This window comes from Lepisosteus platostomus, chromosome 12, assembly GCF_059453375.1.
Source record: "Lepisosteus platostomus isolate fLepPlt1 chromosome 12, fLepPlt1.hap1, whole genome shotgun sequence".
In the NCBI taxonomy this organism is placed as follows: domain Eukaryota; kingdom Metazoa; phylum Chordata; class Actinopteri; order Semionotiformes; family Lepisosteidae; genus Lepisosteus; species Lepisosteus platostomus.
This window is the reverse complement of record NC_142622.1, coordinates 19,053,663-19,081,624: the sequence shown is the minus strand read 5'-3', so window position 1 is coordinate 19,081,624 and position 27,962 is coordinate 19,053,663. Positions and strand designations below refer to the sequence as shown.

Here is a 27,962-nt window from a genome sequence, read left to right as displayed (position 1 = left end):
TTGGAAGGGACAAAATCGAAATAATTAAAATCAAACTACTGTAATCAACACCCGTTATTGTAATAGCAGCTTCTGAGCAGCATGTTTACCATGCTGTTCTGCCATTCCCTAAGTTCCTGATTCCATACTTATCTATGTTCCTCACATCCTATAAATAAGCCAGTCGAGTAAATTTGTGATTGATCTTGATCGTCCTTCTGCTAGCAAATAAGAATAATTTCAGATGATTTCAATTCAATTTGTAACATGTTCATGTTATTTTTTTAAGTGTTGGTTACAGTGACAACCTCTTGAGCCCTTTAGAAACACATTAAAATATATGTCCAATCTCAACAGCTTGTGTAAAGAAAGGCAGAAGAAACTTCTAATGCACATTTTATTTCACGTTAAAAGGCAAGTAATTTATTGACATTTACAATGGTTCAAAATTCAAACTTACATTCATCCACAGAAACTACAACACAATTGGGGGGAAACAGGAGGGTAGGGATCACAAGTATGTTATGTATTACAAAAAGCATATTCTGAGAAAGCCAGGAAAACTCCTGGATCCAAGGGGCATCAGCAGTTTTTGCAGCAGAGTTCATGCAATTCATCAACCAGGCTTTTTTTCATTTTCCTCAGGACTTTCAACGACTTCCAGTTACACTTCTCTATAATTCAGGCTTACCTTCTTCATGTGGGTTTGGAGACAATGAGAATAACAATAAAGAAATGTCTAGGCAGTTAATCACAGGACAGCACTACTGCTTCTACACAAACAAATTTACAACATCATCACGGCACTCTATTTTTGGTCAATACAAAATGGCTTTTGCGTCAGCTTGCTGTTTTTTATTAACTTTTATTTTGTGCAGCGCTCACATAAATAAAAAGCATATAGAATAATAGGAGAGGAGGACAGCCCAAGGCATATGAAACGATGTTCATTTCAGTAGCAGAAACAGTGCAATTCAGAAGAGCATTCAGTGAGTTTTAAAACGTGTCTGGATAAATACCAGCACCAGACCGATTTAATACAGTTAACATTTAAGTATCTAAATTTTATTAATCACAGTTTTTGTAAAAAAAAAAAAAGGTACATGTAAGTGTATTAGAACGTGATAGATATTACATGATGTTGCCAGTTACAAGTGGTAGGTTACAACCTTCACAGTAGCATCACAGTTTTCCCCCTCAACGTTTACTGCCACACTCTGCTCTAAAATTAAGAGATCAGCACCTCCAGAAAGGCCTCTATGCAATGCAAAGTGGTCTGCTCTTTGCCTTTGAAAAACAATTAAAAAAATAATAGAAGTTGCTGAAGTATAGTACTACTATTATTGTTTTTTGTGATGAATGTGAAGCTATGCAGCCATTAAAAACACTTTATAAAACTAAACAGATTCCTAGAAACAGTCCCAGTAAATGATGTTAACTGGCTGTCTCCATGACTTAAAGTGGCAGACCGCTTGGATATATAATTTCGCATTGGAGCAGCTGAACAAAATGCTGTGACAATAGCATGAGAAACATCCCTCAGCGCCACCGGGAAAAAAAAAAAAATTGCCTGTCAGTGTGATCCAGCCAGTGTTAGTGCTGCAGACAAATGGAGGGCTTGGAGTTGCACAAAGAATCCTGGCAGGCAGAGCTTGTGCAGAGGCCCCTTGACCACTTCGCCAGTTCTCACAGATGATGACTGCATTGAAATCTCAGCAGGTAATAAGAGATTGTGTTGCTATCTAGAAAAAATGCAGCGAGTTTGTATTAATATGCTTTAAGCCTGGCAGGGAGTTAATTTATCAAGCAGAGGATTTAATTTTTTTTCCCCCATTAACCTCTTTCAGAAATTCAAAGGGGCTAATTCAACGTTTGGAGGGAGATCCAGATCGGCTATCCTTTCCACCCTGCAAACGAGAAAAAAAAACACAGGTAAATTGTGCGTAAATAAGCCCTCAGTGATCACCTGAGAAACTCATCAAGTGTCTTTTTATATTTACAGTATGACCATTAAGTGCACAGATTTACTTAATATACTCCTCCCGTTTTTCATTATGTACTATATCAGGTCCTTCACATTTGAAATACACATCCATGAACTAGTTTTCAAGATGGATCTAATGGCCTCTTTTTGTTTGTAACCTTTCTTAATTTCAGTTCAGAGACTTGTTGTGACTTTTTGTTCTCTCCTCTTTGAAAATAGCAATGCAGTAATTAGTAGGCTGATTCACATGTTGTGAGAGTGTACAGCCTGTTCCCATGTTCCTTTGCCATGCCTTTTAAGCTTTAAATAAATGTTTTGATTAGGAAGGCTACAACTGCTTTGCTTAGCAAACAGAAGCAAAAACAACAGGCTCTGCCCTCCAGGGTAAAAAAAGAATTTTCCAGTTTAAACAGACTTGTAAATGTATACAGTATATCAAGAGATTACATTTTGTTTTCCCACATTTTCATTTTGCCTGGTGCAGGTCTTGTTTATCTACAAACAAAATCATTACTTATTTTTGATAGTGATTAGATTAAGACTGGTAATGCTAAAATATTCTAGTTTGTGCCTGCAGAAGGGATGTGTTTCTGCTTGTGCTGACTGAAGAAAAACGGGAATTAAGCAGAAGTCTGTCCTTTCAAAATTAACATGCTTTCCAGCAACATACTGTATGCGGCCGTGGGTTGGTGCAGCAATTTGCTCTCTGTAAGTCCACAGAGAATTTGTTTTTCTGAATATTGATTAGGAATGGTGTGAGGGAGCAACTGACCCTGTCCTCCTCGGAAATCAGTCTTGCCTTTCCTAACTCACTTGGGTCTCCTCATTTGCAAGTCTCTGTGTGCTCAAAGATAAGCTCACCAGGGTGCACATGTGCTGTGTGATAAGGACTCAGCCCCGAACAGCCATCCTTATAGAAACGAAAAGCTTCTTTTAAAATCTTCCATTTCTGGTGTTAAAATATATACATTGCTGTATTGCTGTGTTCTGAAAATTGAATATTGTTTGCAAACAAAGATCTACAGTATATAGACCATATAAAATCTAGAAACCTTTCAAGCACTGTGGATTTTAAATATTTTCGGGGTTTTTTTGGGATATTGGAATAGTATTGATTTTCAGAACAGGCACTAATGTTTGTCCAACTTGATTCCACAATGTTTTCAGAGATACTCACTAGTTACCTCAATCATGCTATTACCTAAGCAAGTGAGATAGACACATACTGTAGCAGTACTCCTGTGTGGAATGGAGCCTAACTTCCATTGATAAAAGGCTGGTGACAGGGGTCTGATGATTATGAGATATCCAATATCTGACACCACACCTTCACAATATTTCCAAAAACTCTGATCACAGATGACTATCTAGATTTAAACCAGACAGATCCTCCAGCAGGGAGCTTCTCAGTTTAACGGTATGTGTAAACACTTTGCATTTTATTTTTCATATCTGTATCTGTTAACTGTAGTAATTCAGTACAGCGTAAATAAAATGATATAATGCATCTATGCCTGAAGTGGAATTGAGCTTAATATTTTCAGATTGGCAGGACTAATAAAGTTAGGTAAGTTAATAAGTTGATCTTGTTGATTATTTTCATGGTGCGGACTTGTGCAATATTTGTCCTTTTTTGAAGCATGATTTTAGTATAACCTGGTTGAGGTTGAAGTCCTTGACAAACCTTAGTAACTCACGAGACAGGAGCTCATCCCAGTTTCTGCAGTGTCAAGAAGAAGATTACAGTACAATCTACCAAGAATACTGGCCTCCCCGGATGGGGTGCAGTTTAAATTCTCAGCATCGCTGGACACACTTTTCATCTTCTGTCCCAGAGATGAACAACCTTTGAATGCTGAACTACTGCAGGATAAACAAGTACCTTTCAGTTAGCAACTGATTCAGACATAAAAAATACACCTTTATTTTTAGGTCTTAATCAGTTACAAATAGAAAGCACCTGCCGTCTTATCTGACTGAACAGCTCAATTAAATCTTCATGATTCGCAGTGGAATGAAAACCAGATTGTCTCATGGGTTCCGAGTATTGGAGTTATCCATCCTTGATGCCGAAAGCCTTGCTTTGTCCTGTATTACAAGCTGAAAACATGTGACTAGAGTAGGACTTTCAGCACATCATAACACACCATTTACCTTGCACTAGAAATCAATGACCAATCAGAGTCCCACTAGAGCATGCTTTCTCTCAATGGGGAAACGGGCCATTAGTCTCCACCACATGGGCCAGAAAAGTCTGGGGCTGGGAGCTACTTTGGAATTACTAGCACAATGCTTTATGAAAGGATCTAGTGGATATCTTTTCCTTTACGCTGTATGACTAGAACATGCTATTCAGCTCATCAGTGTTCTCCATTTCCCTGAACACTAAGCGACTTCAATCACAGCATAAAGCTTTGCTTCAGGAAAGCCCAGCTTCTTCACCTACATGTAATGGTTGAGCAATCTGTCTCTCTTTCCAATCTGGTTGATCAATCACTTCATCTCAAATTTAAAGTGAGTTAAAATATTTTAAATTGCCTAACACTTCTGGATTCATCTCAGTCTAGTTTTTGCAAAAAGCTTCGTGATGTACCACATAACCAAAAGTTATTGTTTTCTGTCACTGACAAACAGGCGTTCAACTTTGTGCCTAAATTCTTACTAATACAGTTTACATTTTCTGGTAATTGGTATCAGTTTATGTTAAGATTTCAAATCTGGGGACAGCAGTGTTTCCTCACTGATGCACTATATGCTCAAAAAAGTGTCTGGGAAATTTAGTTCTCATCTTGATACTAAATGCAAATATCACACTAAATGGCAAGAGGCATTTTTCCCTTTTATCTCTCTAACATTGTATAGTGTGTAATGTGTCATGCAACACAAAGACAGAAAAACAACAAATATTTAAACTTTGTTTGCCTGAAGTTAATTCTCCTAATCAATATCTTCTTTGACTACTACCCAGAATTTCAGTTGCCTCCACTGCTAACCACCATTAAAACCTATTTGTTCCAGCCACTGTCATTACCAGCAGTGCTCTACATAAGCTCAGAGCGCAAGCAATGTGTCCAACACAACTTACAGTATATTGTGTCCGAAGTCACACTGCTTTGTTTCCATTCTGGTGTATAACATTGTTATCCCAAACCTCATTTACTGTGGTTGCCTACACTGTTCCTTCCAGTGTTTAATTTTTTAATAGATATGTCCTGCAATGCAATAAACTACATTCATGAACAATGGACTATATAGTACATCTTTTTCTTCCATTCATCTGTGAATTTCAAGTATGCCATTATGCACAATATAATTAGGTTACTAATTTTAATGGAACTTGAATTAAGTCAGCAGCCAAGGAAATTAATACTATTACTTCTACTGTATTTGTATAATCTGGTACAGGCCACACAACAGAATGTAATCTGTCCAGCCTTTTGACCAGTCTTTGAATCACATAAAGCAGTATTAAATGTAGTAGAATGTGCCACCCCCAGGCTTCTAAATGGTAGTGTGCTGTCCTTCTAGAAAAGACAGCATTCTAATTTGTGATGGAGATGCACACTGTCATGCTTGATGAGGTCTCTGACTGTGACTGAAAGATGTCCATGCATAAGACACTGCCAAATACAATTCTATTGATTAGTACTGACTTGGCTCTCATACTTAAGGTTATGCTTGTGTAGCATTTGACGCTTGAGACCGTTCATTATTTTCCCATCAATCCACAGTTACTAAAAACAAATGCCTGTTGTGCTATACTTAATATTCAGAGACAGCACCCCTTGCCTGGGGAATATAAAGTTTTATCAAGGGCTTTTTTGAACGTCTTTGTCCTTTTAAGAAACAAATTTGAAAGTTAGCTGACTTTACTAAACTGAAAAAAGGTCAGAACTATAGAGAACAATAGCTCTGTCAGTGACGCATAAGAACTTGATGTTTCCAATTACATTCCTGAAAGTCTCATATGTACTGAAATATTTTGTGGCATTATGCGAGAGTGTTCAATGTGGAGGTGGAGCCCTGAATTAAGGGTGACGCATTGCCTTAGCAACCATGACTGTTAGATTTAGAATTTGTGTATGCCAACAGCATGCAACACTTTGCACGTATACGTGAAATGTCTACCAGGTGTTGCTCAGTCCTGAAGTTAGTCTTAGTCTTACAAATCTCCTTTATAGCTTATTAATCCTTTTGTTTAAGTCATTTCTATACCAGCATCTAGATTAGGAATATAAATGAGGCAAAACAGTGATCCTAATACAAATCCATGTGGTACTCCACTAATTACCTCACTCTAATTTGAACATTGTCTTTGCTTTCTGGTTTCTTTCCATTAACTTGTTCTTAATCCAAAAGGAAAGATTGCTGAAAATTGAAATACACCATAACATATGTGTGATATTTTGTGTCTATCCATGACAAAGCTTGTTCAAAGAGCATTAACAGCAAGCAAAACCTACTGTACCTTTTCTAAATCAATATTTACTATCAGTCAGAATCTGTTAAGACTACACTTTCTTTTTTTCCCCCTTTTTAAAGCTGGGGTATTCCTGTTTAAAGCCAGTTTTCTATGAAAAGCATCTCATGCTTCCCAAAGGGCATTTGATACAAAATCATCAGACTCTTAGGATTTGTATCTTAAACTCTCCTAGTATTTGACTCTTTCATACTAATACAGTGTTATTAATAGGATTTTGCTAAGTCAAAGGCAACATAAAATAAACTTTTAAAAGTGCATTTTGAAAAAAGTAAAAGATTAGGGCTAGGGTTAAAAAACAACAACAACAACAAGGTGTCACATAAGCAACCCGACGATTTGTTGATCAAGTATCTTGTCAGACCAAACATGTTCGTACAATGGCCACAGCTCAGAATAATGTTCCATTCCTTCACCTCCCTAGCCTGTCTTCTCTCATTGCTCTCCCTGATGATCAGACCAGGTAAAGAAATCATGATGGATCTCATTCTAGTGTGTTCTAGAATAAAATAAAATGCTGTTTTCAGGCTTCACCATAGATTTTGCTTGACATTTATTGGTTATTGCTATTGATTAACCTTTTCTAACCTTTGGCAAAGCAAAGTGTTTGTTCTTTGCATCTCTATTTTTTTTCTCCATGGGATACCTAACACAGAAACACCTGATTTTCTTCTGTTGCTGCTATGAACCACAAGCGTGGTTTTTGCAGCTTGCAAAGCAGACTCCACCATGGTTGGATCAGCTAGGAGCACACAGCAGTGGGTAAGCAACATTAAAAAAGTATATAAAAATATCCGGCCACAGACACCCGGTAAATTCACCTGAATCATATCTTTTCTTATATTCTCTGTAACACTGCTCAGCTTTGCCTAAGTATTGGTAGGGTTCAGAATGTACCAGAACAATAATGATGCTGACTTGTATTAAAGTGGAAAAAATATCAACTAACAATATGTTAAAAAAAGATATGTTTCTTACAAATTTGTGTAACACTCCTTGGCTTCTTCTAAAAATAAAAGTACTGCTGAGTATTTCATCATGGTATCAACCAGTCCTAAGCAAATGTCAACAAAATCTACCACAACTATCCAAATGCACCTCATACTGTACAGTAAAACAGGATGAGACGGAAGTAAAGACAGATTCAAACTGCTTTCATGCCTATGTAAAGGGTTTGTATTGTATAATCTATTGACAGGTTGTCATCAAGTTCCTCCGCTGTCACTTACAGTACAGTACTTCAAATGAAATTGGTTTAAATAGAATGTATTTGTTCAAGGTCTTTGATGAGAGTGAAATAGGGATCATGAAGAGAGTATTTTATCCCAAACAACCAGCAACAACACAACTTAGTGACATCTAGGCCCTCAACAATTTTACTTGTGTACAGATCAAGCAGCCGCCTTTAGCTCCTACAAAGACACAGGATCATCCAATAGCTCAGCCTTTTCAGCGTTAAGACAGTTTCAGCAACTTTACAAATTCTTGATCTAGGCTCAGTTTGGGCCAGCTGCAGAAGTAAAGATGTGAACTTTTTTTTACCCATTCAGGGTCAGGATGCTATGACCTTTTAGGCTGACTATTTGTTCAGCATGGATCCCATGGTACTGTTCCATAAAGTACAGGTGCTAATGGTGTCCTAGCTAGAAATCCTGATCGGTTGTGCATTGGGGAAGCTGTTCAGTACTAAAGTGAGGGCTGCAGATCAGAGGTGGAAGAAATGAGTCCTCTCCTTTGTACAATATGCTCTGGAATTCTTTGGGATGAAAAGTGCTATAGAAATACAATAAAATAGTTTTGTCCTTGATTGTTTCAATGTTTTTGTTCTGAGTTGGTACAGATAACTCACTAAGATATTCAGCATGTTCATAGTAGAGTAAATCTATAGAATTGTACTTTATAACTCAGAAAATTGCTTGTTGTGTCTTCTGTTCAGATTAGAAGCACCTTTTTTACTTTTTATGAGATTTTACCAATTTACAAAATCTCATAAAACTGAGAGTTTATTTCATGACCACTTTTAATTTTAAAAAATATTTTAAACCATCAAAAAATATTTTAAGTAAACCTCAACCTTAAGCCAGAAGTTAAAACATCAGTGTTGAGCACCTCTTTTTTCTTGGAATCAAATCAGATGATCAGAGAATGATATGTAAAGGAATGTATCGTAGGAAGGATGGAGAAATAAAGCTACATTCAAAGGCATATAAAACTAAATATTTATTATCATTCACGTTTAATTTTCATGCATATTTTTAAATCTTGTACTAGGATTTGAAAGCATCTAGAAACTGAGGGAAGGGACAAGGGAATGTTTTTATCATAAATAAAGATGTAGTCCATGAACAGCAGATCTAAAACTTAGACACAGTTAATATACTGACAATAAGCATTGCTCCTCGGGTTGAGATTTCTCTGAGCCTTAGAATCATACAGAATCAAATCACTGAAATCACTGGTACACACACCCTGGACTGAGGCAAGACCTCTTTGGGATCAACTGTACTTTTAACTCCACAGCACAATGGCACTCCGAGAGGCAGCAAGAGATGATACTGGCAGAGTTCCATAAATGAAAAATGGAAAAGCACATCTCAGGAGTTCGCAGTATGATGGATCTCAAAGTTTTGGAGCCTGGCTGAACAAGGATTTAAATTGCAAAACAAATGGGACTATTGTATGTTTTCTACAGACTGTAAATTACTAACAAAAGACAGTCTTTTATTTTCTATTTAAAGGTAGATTCATAATGGCATGAAACAACTTCATAGCCAAAGTCAAATGTTTTAAAAGAAGAGATGATATACAGGGTTAGTTCAGGCTTAGTTTAATTTCATAATTGTTTGTGTTTAATAACTGAAAAGAGCACAGCATTTTATTGACGGATTCAGTTGATTAAATCCCTCAGCACAGGCCTCTGACAGAGACAGTTAAATTATAATTCAATAAATGAAGAAATATTCTGTTCTTCAACCATCTTTAGATCCAAATTAGAATGTGTAAATATTTACAAAAGACAAGGAAAGTAAACAAAGGTTTGATGGACCAAGAACAGTTAAAGGTCTGCTATCATATTAATTAAATTCTTGATTACCAGGTTTAAAGGAATATTATTAAAATAGTTTTGCTTATGGGGTAGTTGTGGGTCTTAATTATTACGATTAAATACAATTTAAACCGTGGTCTCCTGGATACAATATTTGAATATCCAAGATATATAAGAATAAGCCAGGAATGACTTCAAAGGAAACAGTTAAAGTGAGAGAGAATTTTGCTCAAGGTAGTTAGAGCTCATATAGCTTCCTCTCTCCAAAACATCAAAACCCACACTCATGACGTGCAGCTGAAACACGATGACATTTCAGACAGGCACGCAAACCAAGCTACTAACAGAAAACATCGAGATATCTGAGGTGATAAGGCTCCTGAGCGGTAACTGTAACCAAGGTTGTATAAAAAGAAAACAACAAGAACAAAAAAGCAGAGTTTGGGAGAAGAAAGCATTTATGACCTTGTGCACATCCTCCCTCCAGTTAAATTAGACATTATTCATCTGTCTTTGTGGTAAGTTAAAATAGGTCAAGACCGGTGTTAGATCCACAACAGTTACTTTTCACTCTGTTATGTGAATGTCAGCACCTGGATCTGCTGCAAACGGTTTCTGCTTTGTAAAATCTCAGGCCATCTGTCAGGACCAGCTTGACCTACTGATCCAGTGGACTGCAGAGCTCTGAGTGGTGTGTTGAGATCCACACTACAGGTGTTGGGGTCAACATGATGAAATACTACAATCTGTAAGCAGTGTGTAGTAATCTTCAGTCTTGACTGCTTTCAGTTGGGAATAATATATTTCAGTTTATTATAAACTTGTGTCAATATAAAGTTCAATAAAGCAACCTTTAAAGTAGGATGAGAATTAGGTGTCATCAGTGTTGACCTGTGGTCTGTCGAAGAAGATTGGTTTGGACAAGTGCATCTTCTGTGACAGTTAGTGTGTGTAATACTTTGAGAAATCTAAAACTAGCACAGTAATTAGAAAAAAAAGTGATAATTATTTGTCATCCCATCCTTGAAAACAGGAGTAATTAGATTATCTAGACTGCAATGATTTTATCAACTATTGATTGAGAGAAAAATATCATTTTTAACATTTGAAATCAGATTATTTCTACCTTATTTAACTGGTTAGCTACAGTACAGGACAGTTCAGATGCCAATAATACATCAATGTAACTTGCCAGAAAGTACATTAATGTCCTCTACTCACTGACAATCTCTCTACTCAATGTTGTTGCATCCATTTGCAGACATTTGGAGAAGACTCAAGATGGCAGATGTTGGGTTATCCCTGTTTTGTCACAGCCAATGGGAACTGTTTTGTTGGAACTTTACTATGTTACTATAAATCCCTTTCACAATGTATTCTGATTTGAACAAAAGTGACTATGAATTCTTTAAAAACCTCATTTTGTTTGACAGTGTTTTCAGAAGAATTCTAGATGAACTACAGACAGAGTTAGAATAGAGAAAGTGAGCAAAAATATAGGAGCTTCATATATTTTTTTAGTGAAAAAGAATATGCTTTACCAGTTTGAAGATTTTGGAAAGAGTTCCTTGGCCTTCTCCTCTCCGGTCCTTGTGCCCTTTGTGAGGAGATCTTGTTGCCTCAAGAAATCTTGGCTGCACTGGCTGCTTCTGCCCATCAGCTCCCTGCAAGGAGAACTCCAGTAATTATCTGTAATTAAGCACCACTACAGGCTGCGTGTCTATAGAAAATGAATAACTGTGGGATAAAGAATAGAGAAAGTAAAATACAATGGGGCTGAACAGTGTATTAACATCACAGTGAGGAATTTTGCCCATCAGCTGTAGAGTGCTGTACAAGGGAATAAATAAGTCGCATTACTGATATTGGCTAAAGGGAAATCATCAATCAATTAATGAGATTGAGAGATTCCTTATGAGATTTAAATAAAAATAGAGAATTAAATTTGAATGGGTGGATTTGCTGCACTCTGCGACTTGTATTCGAATCCCTGTTGATAGCAAAAAAGTAAAAAATACTTTAACATGAATCAGTAGTTTTAGAAACTATGGACAGGCAGAAGTTATAAACCTTTGCAGTTATGACAGAATTCTGCAGGATAAAATGGAAAAAAAAATGTTGCATCATACAGTAAAATTTCATTTCTATGCATGGTGCTGTATTGGACACCTGCACAGAAACTACAAAGATACATATTTTATTTTCATTCCTTTGTCAAAAAATATGTATTGCATAAAAATGTACAGGCATTATTCTCTTTCTGACATCTTAGTTTTGAAACACAGCTTTTCAAAGAATGGAAACCTCCAGAAATTCAAGCTTGCTCAGAACGTAAGATGCATGTTTTCTTAAGGAATACATGGAGACTGTGTCGCTTCATGACTCATTCTTTCATGACAATCAAGTTTTGAAGCCACTGAATGCAGTATTTGAGATAGCTTCTGGGGAGAAACTCCAGGTCTCCAGTCTCAAAGTGCTGCTGTCACAGTCAGCATCTAATTTAGTAAAGTTGCATTTTCTTTAAAAAATAAATAAGTCTCTTTTTGGATGTAGATATGTGGTCGAATATCATTCCTTCAGTTCTCCCCAATTTACGGAGCTCCCTTTTTGGCATAGCAAGTACCAAGGTGTAAATACTTTCTTCTGCTTATGTTAGTAAATTAGAGTATGTCTGAATTGTGTACAAGACTTCCATCCAACTTCAGGCATTGCAAAAATCACCTCAATTGAAAAATATAAGTAAATGAAAAAAAAAAAAAATCAGTTGGCTTCAGAGTTGCAAAGAACATTTAGTGGCTCGATGGAAATTAGTTTGTCACTTAAATCCAGACAGCAAGCCTATAAATAAACCCCATTGGTCAGGTGCCATCAATACTGAGCTGGACCTGAACATTGGACCATTTGATATCAAATCAGATTTAAACACTAACGATGATCAAAACATACAGTACTTACTGTGTTGTATGCATCAGTTTCCACCGAAGAGTGGCACTACTGTACATCCTCAACATAACAATCTCAAAGTAACAGAGGATATTGTGGATACAGAATTATTAAACTTTTATGAAAGTGTAAAGTGTGTTTCCAAGACAATATGTTAAAATCCTTTTTCGCCAGTATATTTTGAAATCATTTAACAGGAAAATGGAGCTGTTAATGCTTAACTGAAGTCTTTTTGGAATGAAAATAATTAAATCTATGTTAAAAGCTGAAGATGTCGTCAAACGCTTACAATGTGTTTGGAATTATAAAATCATAACATTAAGCGTGATTAAGAGGCCTGACAGCAGGTTGTTTTAATAAACGCTCATCTGGCCAGAGGCTGCTATAGTGTCTAGGGGACTGAGAGTTTGTGATTCCCCCCACTGGATTGGACACTAGTCCAGCAGAGTTACTCATGTGCAAAGAAGGTGCCCATTTATAAAGTTGGGTTAACTAAAGCACCTGGGATAAAGTACCTTGCCCAAGGTACCACAAAAGTATCCACAGAAGGGACCCAAACCCATAGTCTCACAGTTCTGAGTCCTGAGTCCTAACTGCTACTTTACACTCAAATTAAATATGTTTTTAAAAAAACGAAGAACCTAACTCCTACTTCTGTCATTGTAAAGTGACCGGTTTTTCAAATGGACATAATGACTAACAGGCTAATGGTTAAATGTGGTTAAAACTAATAGCAAAACAAACAAATTGTTATTACACTGTTAAGTATATTAATGCGCTATGGTAATTTAAGTCTCTTTTTTCATAATGATTTTAAAAAAACTGTAACAAAACTTGAAAAAAATTGAAATCAGAAGCTAGTAAAAATACTTTATACTTTATACAGTAGACATGAGTTATCAATTAAATGTATAGAATATCAATATCAATACTTCTATCTGTTTCCATGTGTGTATTTATAATACCATGTTACTTTTTGCAAAGTTTTGAGAGACTTGAATCAGCTGTGTCTTTTTTAATGTACTGGGTAAGCACGGGTGAATATGACGCACGGAATTTAATTTAATGTTTTTTAATATGTTTGGGTCTCTTCCCAAATGTGTTAGCCAAAGACCAATCAACATTCTTTGATAAAGCAAAAACTAACATTTCTGGAATTGTTAATAGGAAACTGTGAAGTTTAAACGTAAAATAGAATGGGACCAAAAAATGAAACAGCAAAGCATTTATCTGTGAATAAGCTTCCAAAACAAGGAGTTATACCCTATTCTGGTACACGGACTACTGTCAAACAGGATCAGTGCACTTGTTTAATATGGATGAATTTCTTAAAAGTGAAAGTCAAAGCACTGAATCTGATTTATTGATGCAGTGTTTAAAAATTCAATTAGCTTTCTGAGTTATCCAAAAAATGAACTCCATCAGTGTTCAGACTCTGCTTGGACAAAATATTTAAGAGCTCCCCTAGTGACAGGTGAGGAGTGTTTGTCACTTAGAGCATCAAACCAATTTCCATCACCTTCCTGGCCAGATCAATACCCATATTTCAATTCTACTAAAGCCCTGCAGAACTAGTGGAATGTGCAATCCAATCCCACACACCATTACCCACATCCTACCCTCAGATGAAGGTGATCCAACAAGAACAAAACAGGATGGGATTATTTCAGTAACCAGGTGCAACACTCCTGTTTGCATCCTATTTACTGTTCTGACTGCTTACAGTGACCTGATGGGTTATTCAGTGGGTATTTCTAATGTTTTGGCCAGAGAAGAGAAGTGTCTTTGGACTGAGGGATATGAATAGAATGGTACTGTAGTTGGGTTTCTGCAATGGCCTGCAACATCAATAACAGCCAGCAGGCAAATTCGGGAATTTTTTTACCAAGGCAAGACAACCACACACTTACAAATTTAAGTAAAAATCAAGTACAATTCACTTGCAAGTATGTCTGCTTAAACATTTTTTTTTTCATTGGTTAACCATAAGTCCTTTAATAACTTACCATTAGATTTCCTCTGTGATGCATATTAATTAAGCATATTCATGCATTTATTGTGTCCAATGTTTTTGCAAAGAAATTGAGAATTTCTTAAATATAATGTTACATTAAATGGAAATCTCACAAATTCCAAAATAAATGGATGAAGACATATTAAAGATGGCATGCAGAGTATGAAAAAAAAACTTACACTGTTAAAGCTACATTACCTCCAGGGATACGGAACAGAGCCCATTTCCCCCTCCTCCCATCTTGGACTTTTGTCTGAGTGGTTACATAATTAAATTACAAACTGTGGAAGAAGCAGCTACTGAGGAATCAGTGAGGCAAAGGAAAACAAGCAAGGAAATGTGCTGAAGAAAGGATGAAAAGAAAATAAAGTTCAGCAGAAGCTCCTGGGTGTGAAAAACACTGGAAGAAATCAAGAGAAGAGATGGTGGCTATGCACAGATGCCCCAGTGACGTAGAAGCCTATGAATGAGTAGAGAGTGGCTTTTTTATCACCTACCCATCCTAATCTGGAGAGGGACAGTCCTCTGCCCTGGACATGCAAGAGACAGAGACAGGGTCATGAAGGTTCATCTCCAAGAAATAATGGTGGACATAAGTCAGCACAATGGTACACAGTTGTTCTAAGGGAGGGTTGATCCAGCACAAACAAAACAATGTACTACAAGCACACATCAAAGACATTATCTGAGAACAGCAAGGTGGCTCCAGGTCCTTCACACCTTCAAAGAAATGTTTGGAAAGCATTAGGGTAGCAATAAAATAAGGATCAGGATCTCAGGATCTTACCAGTACACTCAGGTATTTTACCTTTGCAAATGAATGGGAATTGGTCATTTGGATCCACAAGTTAAATTACAATATTAATTGTAATTTAAAAAAGTATCATTCCATATTCAATTTTGAATGCTTATGTACAGCATATATAATTTCTCCGTAATATTGTGAGTTTTGGCAAGGATATTCCAGTATTTTCCAGTTTTTACTTCTCGTCTCCACAAAACTCCAGGACTGCTCGATGCCGCTGCAGCTTCAGCAGTGAAACGGCCGCCTAGGAAGATTAATTTCTGCTGAGCCGCTAGGGATTAACACATGCTAGTTCAGAAGACAGAGAGACCATGAGCTACCGCAGCAGCTGCAGCAAGAAAAATAATTGAAACGGCTGTGCTGTAAAACACATGACTTATGTTCTACCACTCCCCTTGGATAGCCTGTGTTCCATATTTCAAAACTAATATGACTGGAGAAACTCCAGCATCGCATGTTGAAATTAATCAGTGCTCTTACCTTGGGAGGAGGTGGTGGAGTCCTAGGAGACACCTTAGAAAAGAAGAAAAAAGAAATTGCTTTATGAGCAATTTTTCGGTAACCTCTGACATTATTTTCTCTCACAGGATGTTGTGATGCTGTCACCTGAAACCGTACTTAAAAGCTTCATAAGCAGTTGTGATTCCGAGTTCCCTATAATTTTCTCTGTTACATTAACAAAGAAAACAGAAAGAGAAGAATTATACAATTATAGAACCCTGCTGAAAGTAAGGTTAAAATAACCATAATATATTCAAACACTTGCCTCCGAGTGTCACCATCAAAATGATAAATTGCCTCTGTTGTTAGATATTGGCATCCAGGACAACCATACAGCACAAACGTGGTGTTAATTTTATTTTGCAATGTTATTGTTGCTGTCATTTATTATAATACTATGACAAGTAACAATAATAATACTAATAAAAATAGCTTACATTTATAAAGTGCTTATTATCCAGAAGGATCCCAAACAGCTTGACATAAGGTATAGGAGAAGACTTATTATGTACCAGCAACCCCACAGCCCAGCAGATCAGGAAAAGAAGTGAGAAACTGCTTCAACTTCTGAATTGTGGGAATTGTGGGAAGGCATTTCTGCAGGATTTGGCAAGCCCAGACGATTTTAGACAGTAACAACAGCACTACACGGTTTATTAATTTAAGGAACATGATTAAATCAGCCTCATGATTTTTACCTCTCATATTTTTGAGCCTTCAAATATGTTTGGTGCACAATTGTATAGTTGTCGAAGGCTTCAACTGATCTCTTAAAAAGTAAAATTGCCACCTTCCTGTTATTATCTCCAACTTCTAAAGGACTTTGAAATCCCTCAGCAAGTACTTACAATGGTTTTAAAGAAGTGCACTACAGGGTTGTCATCCCCAGGTCTGGCATGGGCCCCGGACTGCTGTGGAGGCCTCTGAGGTGAAGATCCCAAATGGCTGCTTCTCATTGAGCCCTGTGAAAGAAATCTCAAGGTCGGTTTCAAAATGCGGAGAACTCGTAGTGCTCTGCACCCGGTTATGGATTCAGTGAAGCTTTATGCAGATTTGGGGTAGAAGGGAGGCAGTAAAATTCCGACTTTTTTTACCAGAGATGTGAAAAGAAGAATCAGCACATGTGGTACTGGTCTTGTCATTAAGGATGTGTAAAATTCCCAACTCATCCTGGCATGATGTGACAACCATGCAGACAGAACAAATTTCACGTCCCAAATATGTGTCTGATTTACACTGAAAGACCGCCGTATGCAGTCTTAGTCAAGAAACAAATACTCATTTAAGAGTCATATGCAGAGTTACTCATCTTCATGCACTTTGTACACTAATGATGAAGCTTTGTCAGCTTACTGGCGATTCAGGATTTTATTGTTTAGTTAGTGCAAATGATGCCAATAAGTCCTTAAATAACATGTTAGTTGGGCACTGTTTTTAAACTGGAGTATTACCTCCTTCAGGGTGGCATGGTGGCACAGTGGTTAGCATTGCTGCCTCACATCCCTGTGGCCCTAGGATCAAATCCAGACCTGAGATGCTATTTGTGTGGAGTTTTTAACTTCTCCCCATGTTTCCAGGGGTTTTCTCTGGGCTTTCTGGTTTCCTGCCACAGTCCAAAGGCATACCAAAGGTAGATCGGGCCTTGTGAGAGTGTGTGCACGTGTGTCTCTGTCAAAGTGTATCCTGTGATAAACTGGCATTTTGTCCAGGGTGTACCCTATTTTGTGTTTGCTGTGATAGGCTCTGGCTTCCATGTAACCCTGTATTAGATAAAATGTTTAGAAAATGGATGGATGGATTATCTCCCAGTTTGACAGATTATTACTAAAGTCACAAAACTGTAGTTTTTCTTAATTTCAAAGCAATAGGATGACAGATATAACCATATGGGCACAAGTAAGTACTTCCATAGGAAGACAGACCAGCAGATCTGATGGGATTTTGCAGCCTGTCCTACTCTTCCTGATGGCAACGACTAAGCACTGAACATTCTCCCAATAATGGGGAAACTCATTCATACTGTAGCACAGAAAGACAGTGTGAGAAGAACAGTGGGTGGCCTCCATATTTGATTAAACCATACCTGAAAACCTGTGACAGTGGCAATAGGAAAGACAGAAGAAGGTGAAGGTGAAAAGGTGAAAAAAGTGTTCATTAAAAATGAAGCCACAATGTTTTTTTCCTTCTCTAGCAACAGATCAGATATTGCTGGAGAGATGCTATTTAAAACCTTGTGAAAGTCCCTATCACCTCTCAGTCAGTGTCACTTTTTCTCATCCAATCTATTCTTTTAGACATCTACTTTCTGTTCTCTCTTTGCCAGGGTGTCTCCTAATGAATTTAAATGCATCCAAATGATAAGAGGAGACAGTAATTTGGACTAATATCCATGAGGCAAGTTGAGAATCAAAACGAACCTTGTTTGGTCTATGCGCTAGAATTACAGACAGGTGAAGTCATTTAACAGATGCAGTTTTACACAGTAAAAGCAACCAGATGGCAACCAGCGCCTTCAGAAATTGCTGCTGTATCACTTGTGAATTCCACACTTCATCTGGTACAGCGAGGTTGAGTAATGTTCACAGAGTAAAACAGTGGGTCAATAGTGGAGATGGGAACTACTTTTAAATGTTATAGTTGTGTCAAAAGACACAATGTAACTATTGTATCTCCTTCCAAAATACAGTACGTTGGTTAAAGCAATTTGCTTAGAAAATAAAGCCACCAAAACGTATGCTACTCTTTAAAAATGTATTGTAGTAATGCTGTATCCACATACAGTATTACATATACTGCACATTCACTGAACATGATTTATTAATCTTAGCTGTCAGTTGTCTATACAGATGTGATGAGCACAGGTCTTTCTTAGTTCATGGCCATGCCCAGCTTTTACACAGCTCAGCGGATAGCTACAGTACACCAAAATACTGGGTACCCAGAGCTGGGAATTGCCTAAGGAATAGTCACCTTCTGTGACACATTTAGTATTATTCTAACACACCTTGTTAAATTTTTTAATAAGAATCTTATGTGACCTTTTCCCAAACATCAGTACATGAAAAGGCCAGGTGTTTATTGAATTAAATTAAATTCCAATTTCTAGATAATCGCAGGCTTTAATAGATGTCTGGAAGGAAAAATATAATGGATCATCTACGGTTGATATATTTGCTAATATTCCCAAATTGGCATACTTATCAATCAGCTGTCTTTAGTTAATGTCTGGGAGCTGAGCTTCCCTTTTGTCAGGCACAGAGGAAAGTGATTCATTAAGTCCCGCATTAATGAGCACTGCATTGAGGTGCAGATTCTGAATTAATTTATAAGTCCTTGCAGAAAGAGCTACATTCTGTGAACTTTAACTGTGCATGTTTAGTAAAGAGCATGTCGAGTTTTACTTGGGACACGTTATAATGATGACAATACATCAGTCTACATTTTTCATCAACATCTAATTGGGCACATACATAATACTACTTATTTAAAAAACGAGCAATTGTGTTGATTAAGTATTTTTTAGTGATAACAAAATAGGTCACATTTTATTAAATCAATGAAACCCCAGCGCTGTACTTAATTTGAACATCAGTCTATATATCACCTCACTTATATTTAATGAAAAAAATATATAAGCAACTAAACCTGCATAGAATTTGCTTAATTGGATAAGGTATTGTATTTACTTAGATTTCATTGAGTTTAAAGACATTTTTTGCAATGCCACAGCAACTCCTTAAATTTTAAACTGCCGAGGGAAACCTCAAATCACAGGCTAGATCCATAATGTTATTGCTTTTCTTTGGAACAATGGCAGGACAAGGTTGTCTGATTAGATTTTATATTAATTTTCACACAATTGTAGAATTCTAGAATACATTTGGAGTAACCTGTATGTTATGCAGGTTATTTAAAAACTGTTCTGAGAATTACTTTATTTGAAACTGTGGAAGCAAGGGTAGTTGTTTCACAATACCTCTGCTGTTCACTCATCTCATTCCTAGAGCACAATTTGCAGGGAAACAAATTATATATGACATGCCATATCACCTATTGTAAATCATCAACATGCAGGAGTTGTAATAGCAAACTCTGCTACTCAGAAAAATGAATCAAAGGCAGAGACTATTTTCTCAAACATGTCAATAGGTTAAACTCCTTCACATCATCAGAAATTTCTTTAGAAAAATAAACAGATGGAAAGGGCTATGTGCCAGTAAATGCAACAAAGTTCACCAGCCTTGAATCTGATGCCTAATCAATAGGCACTTGAGAGCAGACTCTATGGGAAACAGAAGACTCCATGGTTTCCTCTGCTTCATCTGTGAGCATGGAAATGTCTGCATTCGTCTTGGTCCATCATTTTCAAGGTTCTTTCTCACTTTATAAGTGGTTTGGAATTAAACCTTTAATACACAGATACAATTGAATTAAGGAGTTTTTTTATTGTTATAGAATTTGTACTAAATCTTTAAGTGAAAAACTTAAGTATATTTTATACCACACATACACACACCCTGTGGGCGTGAGGTTAGTATGTTGTCTCATTACTTGCAGACTGCAGCAATGCATTTACAAACCTGCATGGAATGGGACAGCAGCAACCCTGTTCTGTTGATGACAGTCCAGTTCAAGCGCAAAATCTGTATTAGAGCCTGTGAACTATTTGGGTTGAAATAATATACTTTCATATGGAGTAGTTAAGGACAGCTCACTCTGGTTAGTAAGTCCAGTGAGTGACTGGGCAACGGCTATGTTGTGTACTGAAGTACATCCCTTTCCATCTTTGCAGTTCAGCTAATATACAGTATATGACCTGGGGCGCTATCACCCATAAGGATACTCCTATCGTGCTCAGAGGTTCCTTTGCACTGAGCATATCAAGTCTTGTATTGTAGGATGAGACTGTTAGGGTCAGGATTCCCAATAGTGTTGAATTCCCCATGACAGGAGGCTGGCCGTTTGAAGTGGTGTGCTTGTCGGCTAGCTGTGGAAGCTGAGGGATTAGGGCATTGGGAGATGCCGGATGCATAGTTAATACAATCCAAGGTACAACCACACTTCCTGAAAACATGGATATGGACATAGCCCACTGTGGCCAACCTGGCTAAAACTTCACTACAATGCCATCAAGACAGCAAAACTCAATTGTCATAGTTTGACTTGTCACTCTTCCTGACGATCATTCAACACATCTGCACTGTCCCAGGAATCCGTATTACACATTTTGTGCCAGGAATGATCTGGATTTCTGATTTTGTCCAGACAAAGAGCATACAAATGCACATAATATTTTTCTGACATTTCGAACATCCTTAAAAATGGTCCAATCAATCAATCAACCTTTTGAATTAACTTTAACTGAAAAAAAGGTTTATTACATGGTATTATTAGTTTGATGCCAACTTTTCCGTGTGTTAGTAAAGAGGTGTCTGAAATAAGGGAAGTGAAGATGATGAAGGGGGAGCTCAGTTGTTGTTGTGGGCATAGTACTCTCACAACACTCAGTTTTTTAGAAATGAGTGTTCAAAACATTTTTTATTAGTTAATAGGAAGCCTATGCTTGACCATTTCTTAAGCCACGCAGAAGAAAGCAAATGTGGTGAATACAGCATTTGTCTGAGTGAGACTTTTTCGATCATAGAACCATTTTTTCCAAGGAGCACTGAGCCTGGTTCAGAAAAAGACATCTCCCATTCAAACCTGGAAAATGCTGAAATCTCCCATTCCAGAAGACCTCCTCGTCCAAGATACTCATGGAATTGAAAGAAATGTTACAGAAAACGTGTTTTGATGGAGTGTAACCTTTCAGGTACCAGAGGACTATTCATTACCTTCAACAACTATTGTAGCCAGAATTTAAATATTTTTTCATTATACTGATATGCCAAAGAGGCATAATATGTTACCACAAGTTACAGCTGTTACTAAGCTTGAATTAACCAAAGCTAATCCTTTTTAAACTCATGCCAACTCATGCCAAGAGCCAAGGTGTGCTAAACAATTTAAATGCAGAATGTGCACCACAAGGATACTCATTTATTTTTGGTGACTTCTATTTCTTTGTAAGGCAGCTTTCCAGGAGGACTTCATTACACTGCCATCAGATTATTTCTGATAGAATGACAAAAGAAGATGGATTTTCCTTCAGGCAGGCAGACTGATGACACATGGTAATTTTTCCAAATAATTTTCTTATCAGAAAGACAAATTGTGTTCAAGATTCATCATTGCTAATTTAAATGAATCTATATTTCATAAATGGAAAATATCTTAAAAGATCGTCAGATATGCCAGAACTTCTTATTTGAAGTTATACCAACAGGAATGCAAATGCAGTTTATACAGTGACATAGCAGTCCTTATAGTTTGCACATTTTTTTTAAATTAAGAATATTAAATGAATGCCTTGAAATAATCTTTACCAGTCTAGGAAATAACAAAAGGTTACTCACAAAATATACACATGCTGTTCTGCTTTTTGGTGTGGTCAGAAGGAACTAAAAATGTGGCTTTAAGTCTTCATCCTGGCCTTCTTTGTTCTATAATACAGTATGTTATAGCTGGGTTCTTAATCACCAACGAATTGATATCAATTCTTCTTTTTGCAGCACATATTTTAAATTTGCTTTCTGGTCTTAAAAACATAGAAAGGATTGTAATTGGTATCAGCTATGTACTGAATTCTTAGTTCCAATGATCCCCTCTTTCATGTGTGTTATCCGAAATGAAACCAACTGGACCTCTGCCGAATTAAAAAAAACTCTTTACGGGAATGTTATGTCACTCCCACCTGTAACCGTTCATCATAAATTCATTACCTACCAAGTGTTTCTTAGAAATAAGTGAGAAAAACCCTTGAACAATTTAAGAGACTGCATACTGATATTTACATTGATGTTGTAGGAATCAAAATACAGTAGAAGTCCATTTAAAAAAGCAAAACAAGGACTAAGTCAAAACCAGAAAACCGAAAGCATCTACTGTACATAAGCAAGTACAGTAGATAAGTTAAAGGTCTCAGTTAGCACTGTTTATTAACAGCTTGGTTAAAACCAGCAGACACAGGGGTCCCACAAGACCAGGGTTTGGAATCCCATGCACTGTTCCTAAGGTTCTATCAACACAGAGTCAAAGTATCTCCCCATTTGTTTGCTTATTTAATAAAACTCAGGAAATGAACAGAGAAAATCTGACTCGCAGTCAAAAGCCTGAGGTAGACAATTACAAGACATAGGCAGTGACTCTGTAGAATTCAGGATATATATATACAGGATAATCATTGAATAATTTATTAGACATTATTAAAAAGAAGCATACTAAATGAATATGTTGATGAACTTTCTGATGTTTTCTATTTCAGAGAACACAGACTGTACTGTGCCTAATTATACCTGTTTAAAGCCATAATCGTTAAAAAATTCCAAGACATCTGAGTTTTTATTTCTTATATTAACGCCACTTTGCAAATATACATAAGCCTGTGCATGAAAATTTTTCTGCGCTAGAAAGATTAAAAAAAATATTTCATTTCATGTGCTAATTTTATTTTTCTCTCCTGAACTATAAGATTTTCAAAAAAGAGGCTGAAAAATGTTCTGGAAACATACAGTAGTTTGATAACAGAAGGAATGTATGAAATCACATTGTAAATAATTATTAATGTGAGCACTGCCTGCAATGCTATAATGTGCCTATGTACTGTATTTCTCCTGTGGACATTTGCAGTGTCATAACCATTTACAAAATGCAGTCTTTGATATACAGTAGTTTAAAGGGGGCAGGGGTACAATCCATGCAATATATCTGCCTTAACTGGAGACGTGTTCAAGTCTGCATGTGTCTTTGTTTTAAGTGACATTGTATCTGAAGGCTTTGTAGTGGATTTGACCTTATTGACCTGATCCTTATTGTTCTGTGCTAATAAAGACATTAGACCAGCCATTGTATGTTGAGTTTATTTCTCCATTTATAAATTTTCATGAAACAACTCACTTCAGTAGCTGTCATTCCTTTTTTTTCAAAATACATGTTGTTAAATGAGTTTTGGACTAAAGGACTGAAATGTTTTGCATTTTTTCTTACAGTGAGGTGGAATATTTGGCATTAACAAAATTATATGTGATGGAAGATTGAGATTACTCACACCACATTTTTCATGTTTTTAATTAGATTTATTGTCATTAAAAACTGAAATGCTCATTGTTGAACTTCAGAATCTATAACATTTTTATTTTTTTTTAATTGCTTTACTGATTCTCTTATTATTTTAATGTGCCAGCAGAATGCACACACTGGAATTCCAAAAACACAGACTTTTCCTTACAGCAATAAGAACATGAAAACTGCTTTAGCCATGTTTTGTTACTTAGAGCCATAATTTTAAAAAAGGTCAAATTGAATGAGCACACATTCTAAGATGTACACATTTAGGAACAACAAATAAGTAAGCAAAATGTGTTAGGAGTTTTTGGGTACAGTTCTTCACTCACTCATTTTTCTGTTTTCCTTTCTAATCTGGGTTTCCATTAAGTTTCATAGCTCTTGACCCAGGCTCCGTGTTTTTTTATCATTAAAAGTATTTGTGACTTACTGCTTCTTTCTCGTTCAGTCTGTATTCAGGTCGATACTTCATTCTGTTCCACATCCCGGGTTGAGTCAGCTGTTGTCAGTCTACTGGTGATTTGCAGGAGTAACTGCAACTTCTCCTCAGCCCACCTCAAGGACACATACTCTGACACTGTCTTGAGAAGGGTGAAGGCGTCCAAGCCACTACTGACAGGCTCAGGTCTGACAGAGTGGCAGATCCCTGTTGCTATGGGAGGGAATGTCACCTGCTGAAGATGAGTAGGGGGGTGGGCTTTCTTGAAATGGTCAGTAAAGGGTTTACAGAGCCAGGTCTCTCATCTGTGTCTATGAGTGGATGTTGCCATGTTCTAAAACGCAGCAATACAGTTGGCATTTGACATTAAGCTCAGTGAGGTCACAGGAAAGAGGTCACCAGCTGACAATGAAATATTTAGTTGCTTTTCCAATCCTACAGTGTTTCTGAAGTGATGTTGTGTGTGTCCTAACCGGGTGTTAGGTACACAAATCATGAATACAAAGAAACAGGTTTCATGTCAAACCAAGGAATCACGGGTCATTATTGAGAGTGTCCAAGAATCAGTCAATCCAGTACCTCCTTTGTTTTTCAGAGGTTTGATCAACTGTGTATCTTTCTGAGAAGCCCTGAATCATTCAAAGACTCAGTGTGGTTTGGAACTGGTAACCTCCCTGGTAAAAGGTTCATTAACTTAAGTGGAGACTTTTACTAGAAATAATAATAATAAACTGTTTTATATAGCACCTTTGAGACTTCTCAAAGCAGTTTAGAAAAAATGTGACAAGTAGAAGAGGTAACAAACTTTAGCACAATTAAGAACAAATGTTAAGAATGCAGAAGAAAAGGCAAGGGGCAGACACAGAACTGATTAAGCAAAAGCCTCAAAAGAAGAAGCTTTTGAGTCTGGATTCGAATGTCTTCAGAGAAGGTGACTCTAATATCCTTAGGGATAGAATTCCAGAGCAAGAGAAGACCCTGTCACCCATAGAATGGAAAGTGAGCTTGGGACAACCAGGAGACCAGAATTAGATGAACAAAGGTTGGGAGTAGGAAGATGATAGCAAGTCGGATACTGTAGGTACTGAGGTGCCAAGCCATGAAGAGCCTACTCTTATTGTCCCTCTGGGTGCACTGCTGGTCAGTTTTCAGGTTGAGATACTGGTCCCGTTTTGTTTTCCAAACACAGTAAGGATTTAATAGCTCTTTGGCATCTTAGGTGCGTAGTTGCTTGCATTGAGATAATGAGAAAGAAAAACTATTCCCTTATTAAGAAACACTGATGGTTTTCCTGTTTTTGATTAAGATTTTAATAGATTTATATACCACATTTTACACTACATTTATGATCTTTGTCTCCATGCACCGAATAACTACAGTGCTGTGCTTTGTTGTAACCAGTTCCTTAATTGTTCAATTGATTATTTGAAGGATCAGTATGATAATAAAGGATCTGAAGCAAAACTGTAAAATGGAGCATGGAAGGGCCATTTTTCAAGTGCATATTTAACATTGCTGCAAATTATTAGGAGTGAAAATTGTCTAATGATTCCTCAATGTCATTTTTGTTGCAAATGTGCAAAACAATTTCTTCCAATTGGTCTCGGGTTTTGTTCTGCACCATTACTTGGGAATTTTAATTTTAGAATTAAAAAATAATTTCACAAATTTGTCAGATGGAACGTTATCATTAGTAGTGTAAATATGATAGCAAAACACAATAAAAAGTGGATCAAACTATAGTGGATACGGACGAATGGAAAATAAATACACAGCATAATGTACTTGTTTCTCGCGTAATCATGCACAGTGCAGACCAAGGGTGAAAAGGGGTAATCCTGTCAAATCCTTCCTCTGCACATTAACACATTGGGCCACTGTGGGGCTTGAGGCTCGTCCTGGCACAGGATCTGTAGAAGCCCAAAATAATCCCTGAATTCAAGAGCCAGTCTTCTTGAATTTAAAGAGGGATTATTCGCAGTTGGAACATCTGTGGAGATTTGCATTCGAGACAAGTACAGTATGTAAAAAACAGTTTTTACAACATAATTAAAATATCAAGGTGAGAAACTGTACAGGGATATCAGGAGGATTGCATAATAGATTACTGTGCAAGGATATTAGGAAGAATGCATAAAATATTATGGTAAAGAGGTTTTATTAAATCATTTATACCATTCACACCATATAACCTTTCATAAATAAATTTAAATAGTTGAAGATGGATGAAAATTTAAACAGTTGGCTCAGTAAAGTGGATCAGGCTTTTTTTGTATAATAAAAAGCCCACCTGATTCTAATTTGTTTGTTTTTTTAAATTAAAATATATTACATCCATGTCTAGAACAAAAACTGAATTAAATAAGGGAAAGAGCTGTACCTTTTTCCATCAATGACTGGTGTAGGATGAAGGGTGAGCAAAAATTAGGCAGACATAGTACAGCTGAAAAGTTGCTCTGCATCTTAAACCTTTCAGGGTACACAATTTAAGACATTACAGATTTCACTCAACTGGAACTGAGTGAAACTTTACCTGGAACTTTAGCACTATAATAATCTGCCAGCTGTTTTACTTGAAAAGACTATACAAATCAAAAGAACTTGATCATTTACTTTAAACTTTATATTTTCACACCATTGCTACAAGTATACTGTACATGTATATTAAAGTACTCACAAATAAAACATTGTGTACCTCTTAACTGAAAGACCAGCGATCCCTGCAATCACACATATCTAAAAACACCTGTAAACAACCTATCCCAGACATGTCTTCATTTGGACCACACACAAATTTACTTTGTAATCTCTGTGAAGGAAGCCAGGGGTGGATACTGTACCTTTTCTGGACTCCTACCACCCTTTGTGTAAAGAAGTGCTTCCTGTTCTCAATTTTAATGCCATGCAGTTTCATGTGGCTTGCATTTTACAATTATTTTCTGAAAAAAGCAATGAGTTGACTTTTACAATACCTTTTGGGACTTGATGATCCAAGTAATTTCACAGAATTTTAAAAGTGTGGATCAAAGGATCAAAGAATTTAGAAGATTGGCAGTGGACGTTAGAATTTAGGGTCTCTCGCTTTTCAAGCATGAATAGAAAATTAAAAAAAATAACTTTTCTGACAGCTTAGGAGGTGCATATCATTTCATAGAATAGAATCCAATAATATGTTTAAAGCAATTAATCAATTTAAAAATGTATATGATGATTATGACACTTCATGGAAGCAGATGTTTCAAAGTTTGACTACTATACAGCATTGTCACAAAATACTCATCTCCCTTAACAAGGTGAGCAATATGGTCTCAAGCTATGATTATAAAAAAAAAAACTGACCTTTAAAATTAAAAAAAAAGGGTAAAAGCTATAAAGAACAATTCTGAGCCACATTTGTAGGTAACAGGACTGCCTGCTTTCTTAAACAGCACATGTACTGTATCTTTGATATTTTAAAACGTATTTCAAACAGAAACTAAAAATGCAGGAATATCACATCCAAGCATATGGTCATTTTTTCCCCCCAGTGTGCACAATTATCTGCCAAGGGTAGCTATCATGGCTAATGGTTAGAATATCCCAAGTGAATACCCAGTCCCTTATTATAT

The 27,962-nt window shown here is 36.7% G+C and overlaps 1 protein-coding gene across 2 annotated transcripts in view; it reads right to left on the bottom strand.

Annotated features, from left to right (window-relative positions):
• Positions 1-358: 358 nt before the first annotated feature.
• Positions 359-27,962, bottom strand: part of mbpa (myelin basic protein a) — a 33,408-nt gene continuing 5,804 nt past the window's right edge. The window contains exons 2-6 of one of the 2 annotated variants that reach the window (XM_088601275.1): positions 16,601-16,714; positions 15,732-15,764; positions 14,944-14,976; positions 11,031-11,153; positions 359-1,886 (exon numbers count right to left, since the gene is read on the bottom strand). In XM_088601275.1, coding sequence (XP_088457401.1) covers positions 1,845-1,886; positions 11,031-11,153; positions 14,944-14,976; positions 15,732-15,764; positions 16,601-16,714 — 345 coding nt within the window. In that variant the 3' untranslated portion in view covers positions 359-1,844. The remainder of the gene's footprint in view (positions 1,887-11,030; positions 11,154-14,943; positions 14,977-15,731; positions 15,765-16,600; positions 16,715-27,962) is intronic. The other variant, XM_088601276.1, reaches the window with a different exon arrangement.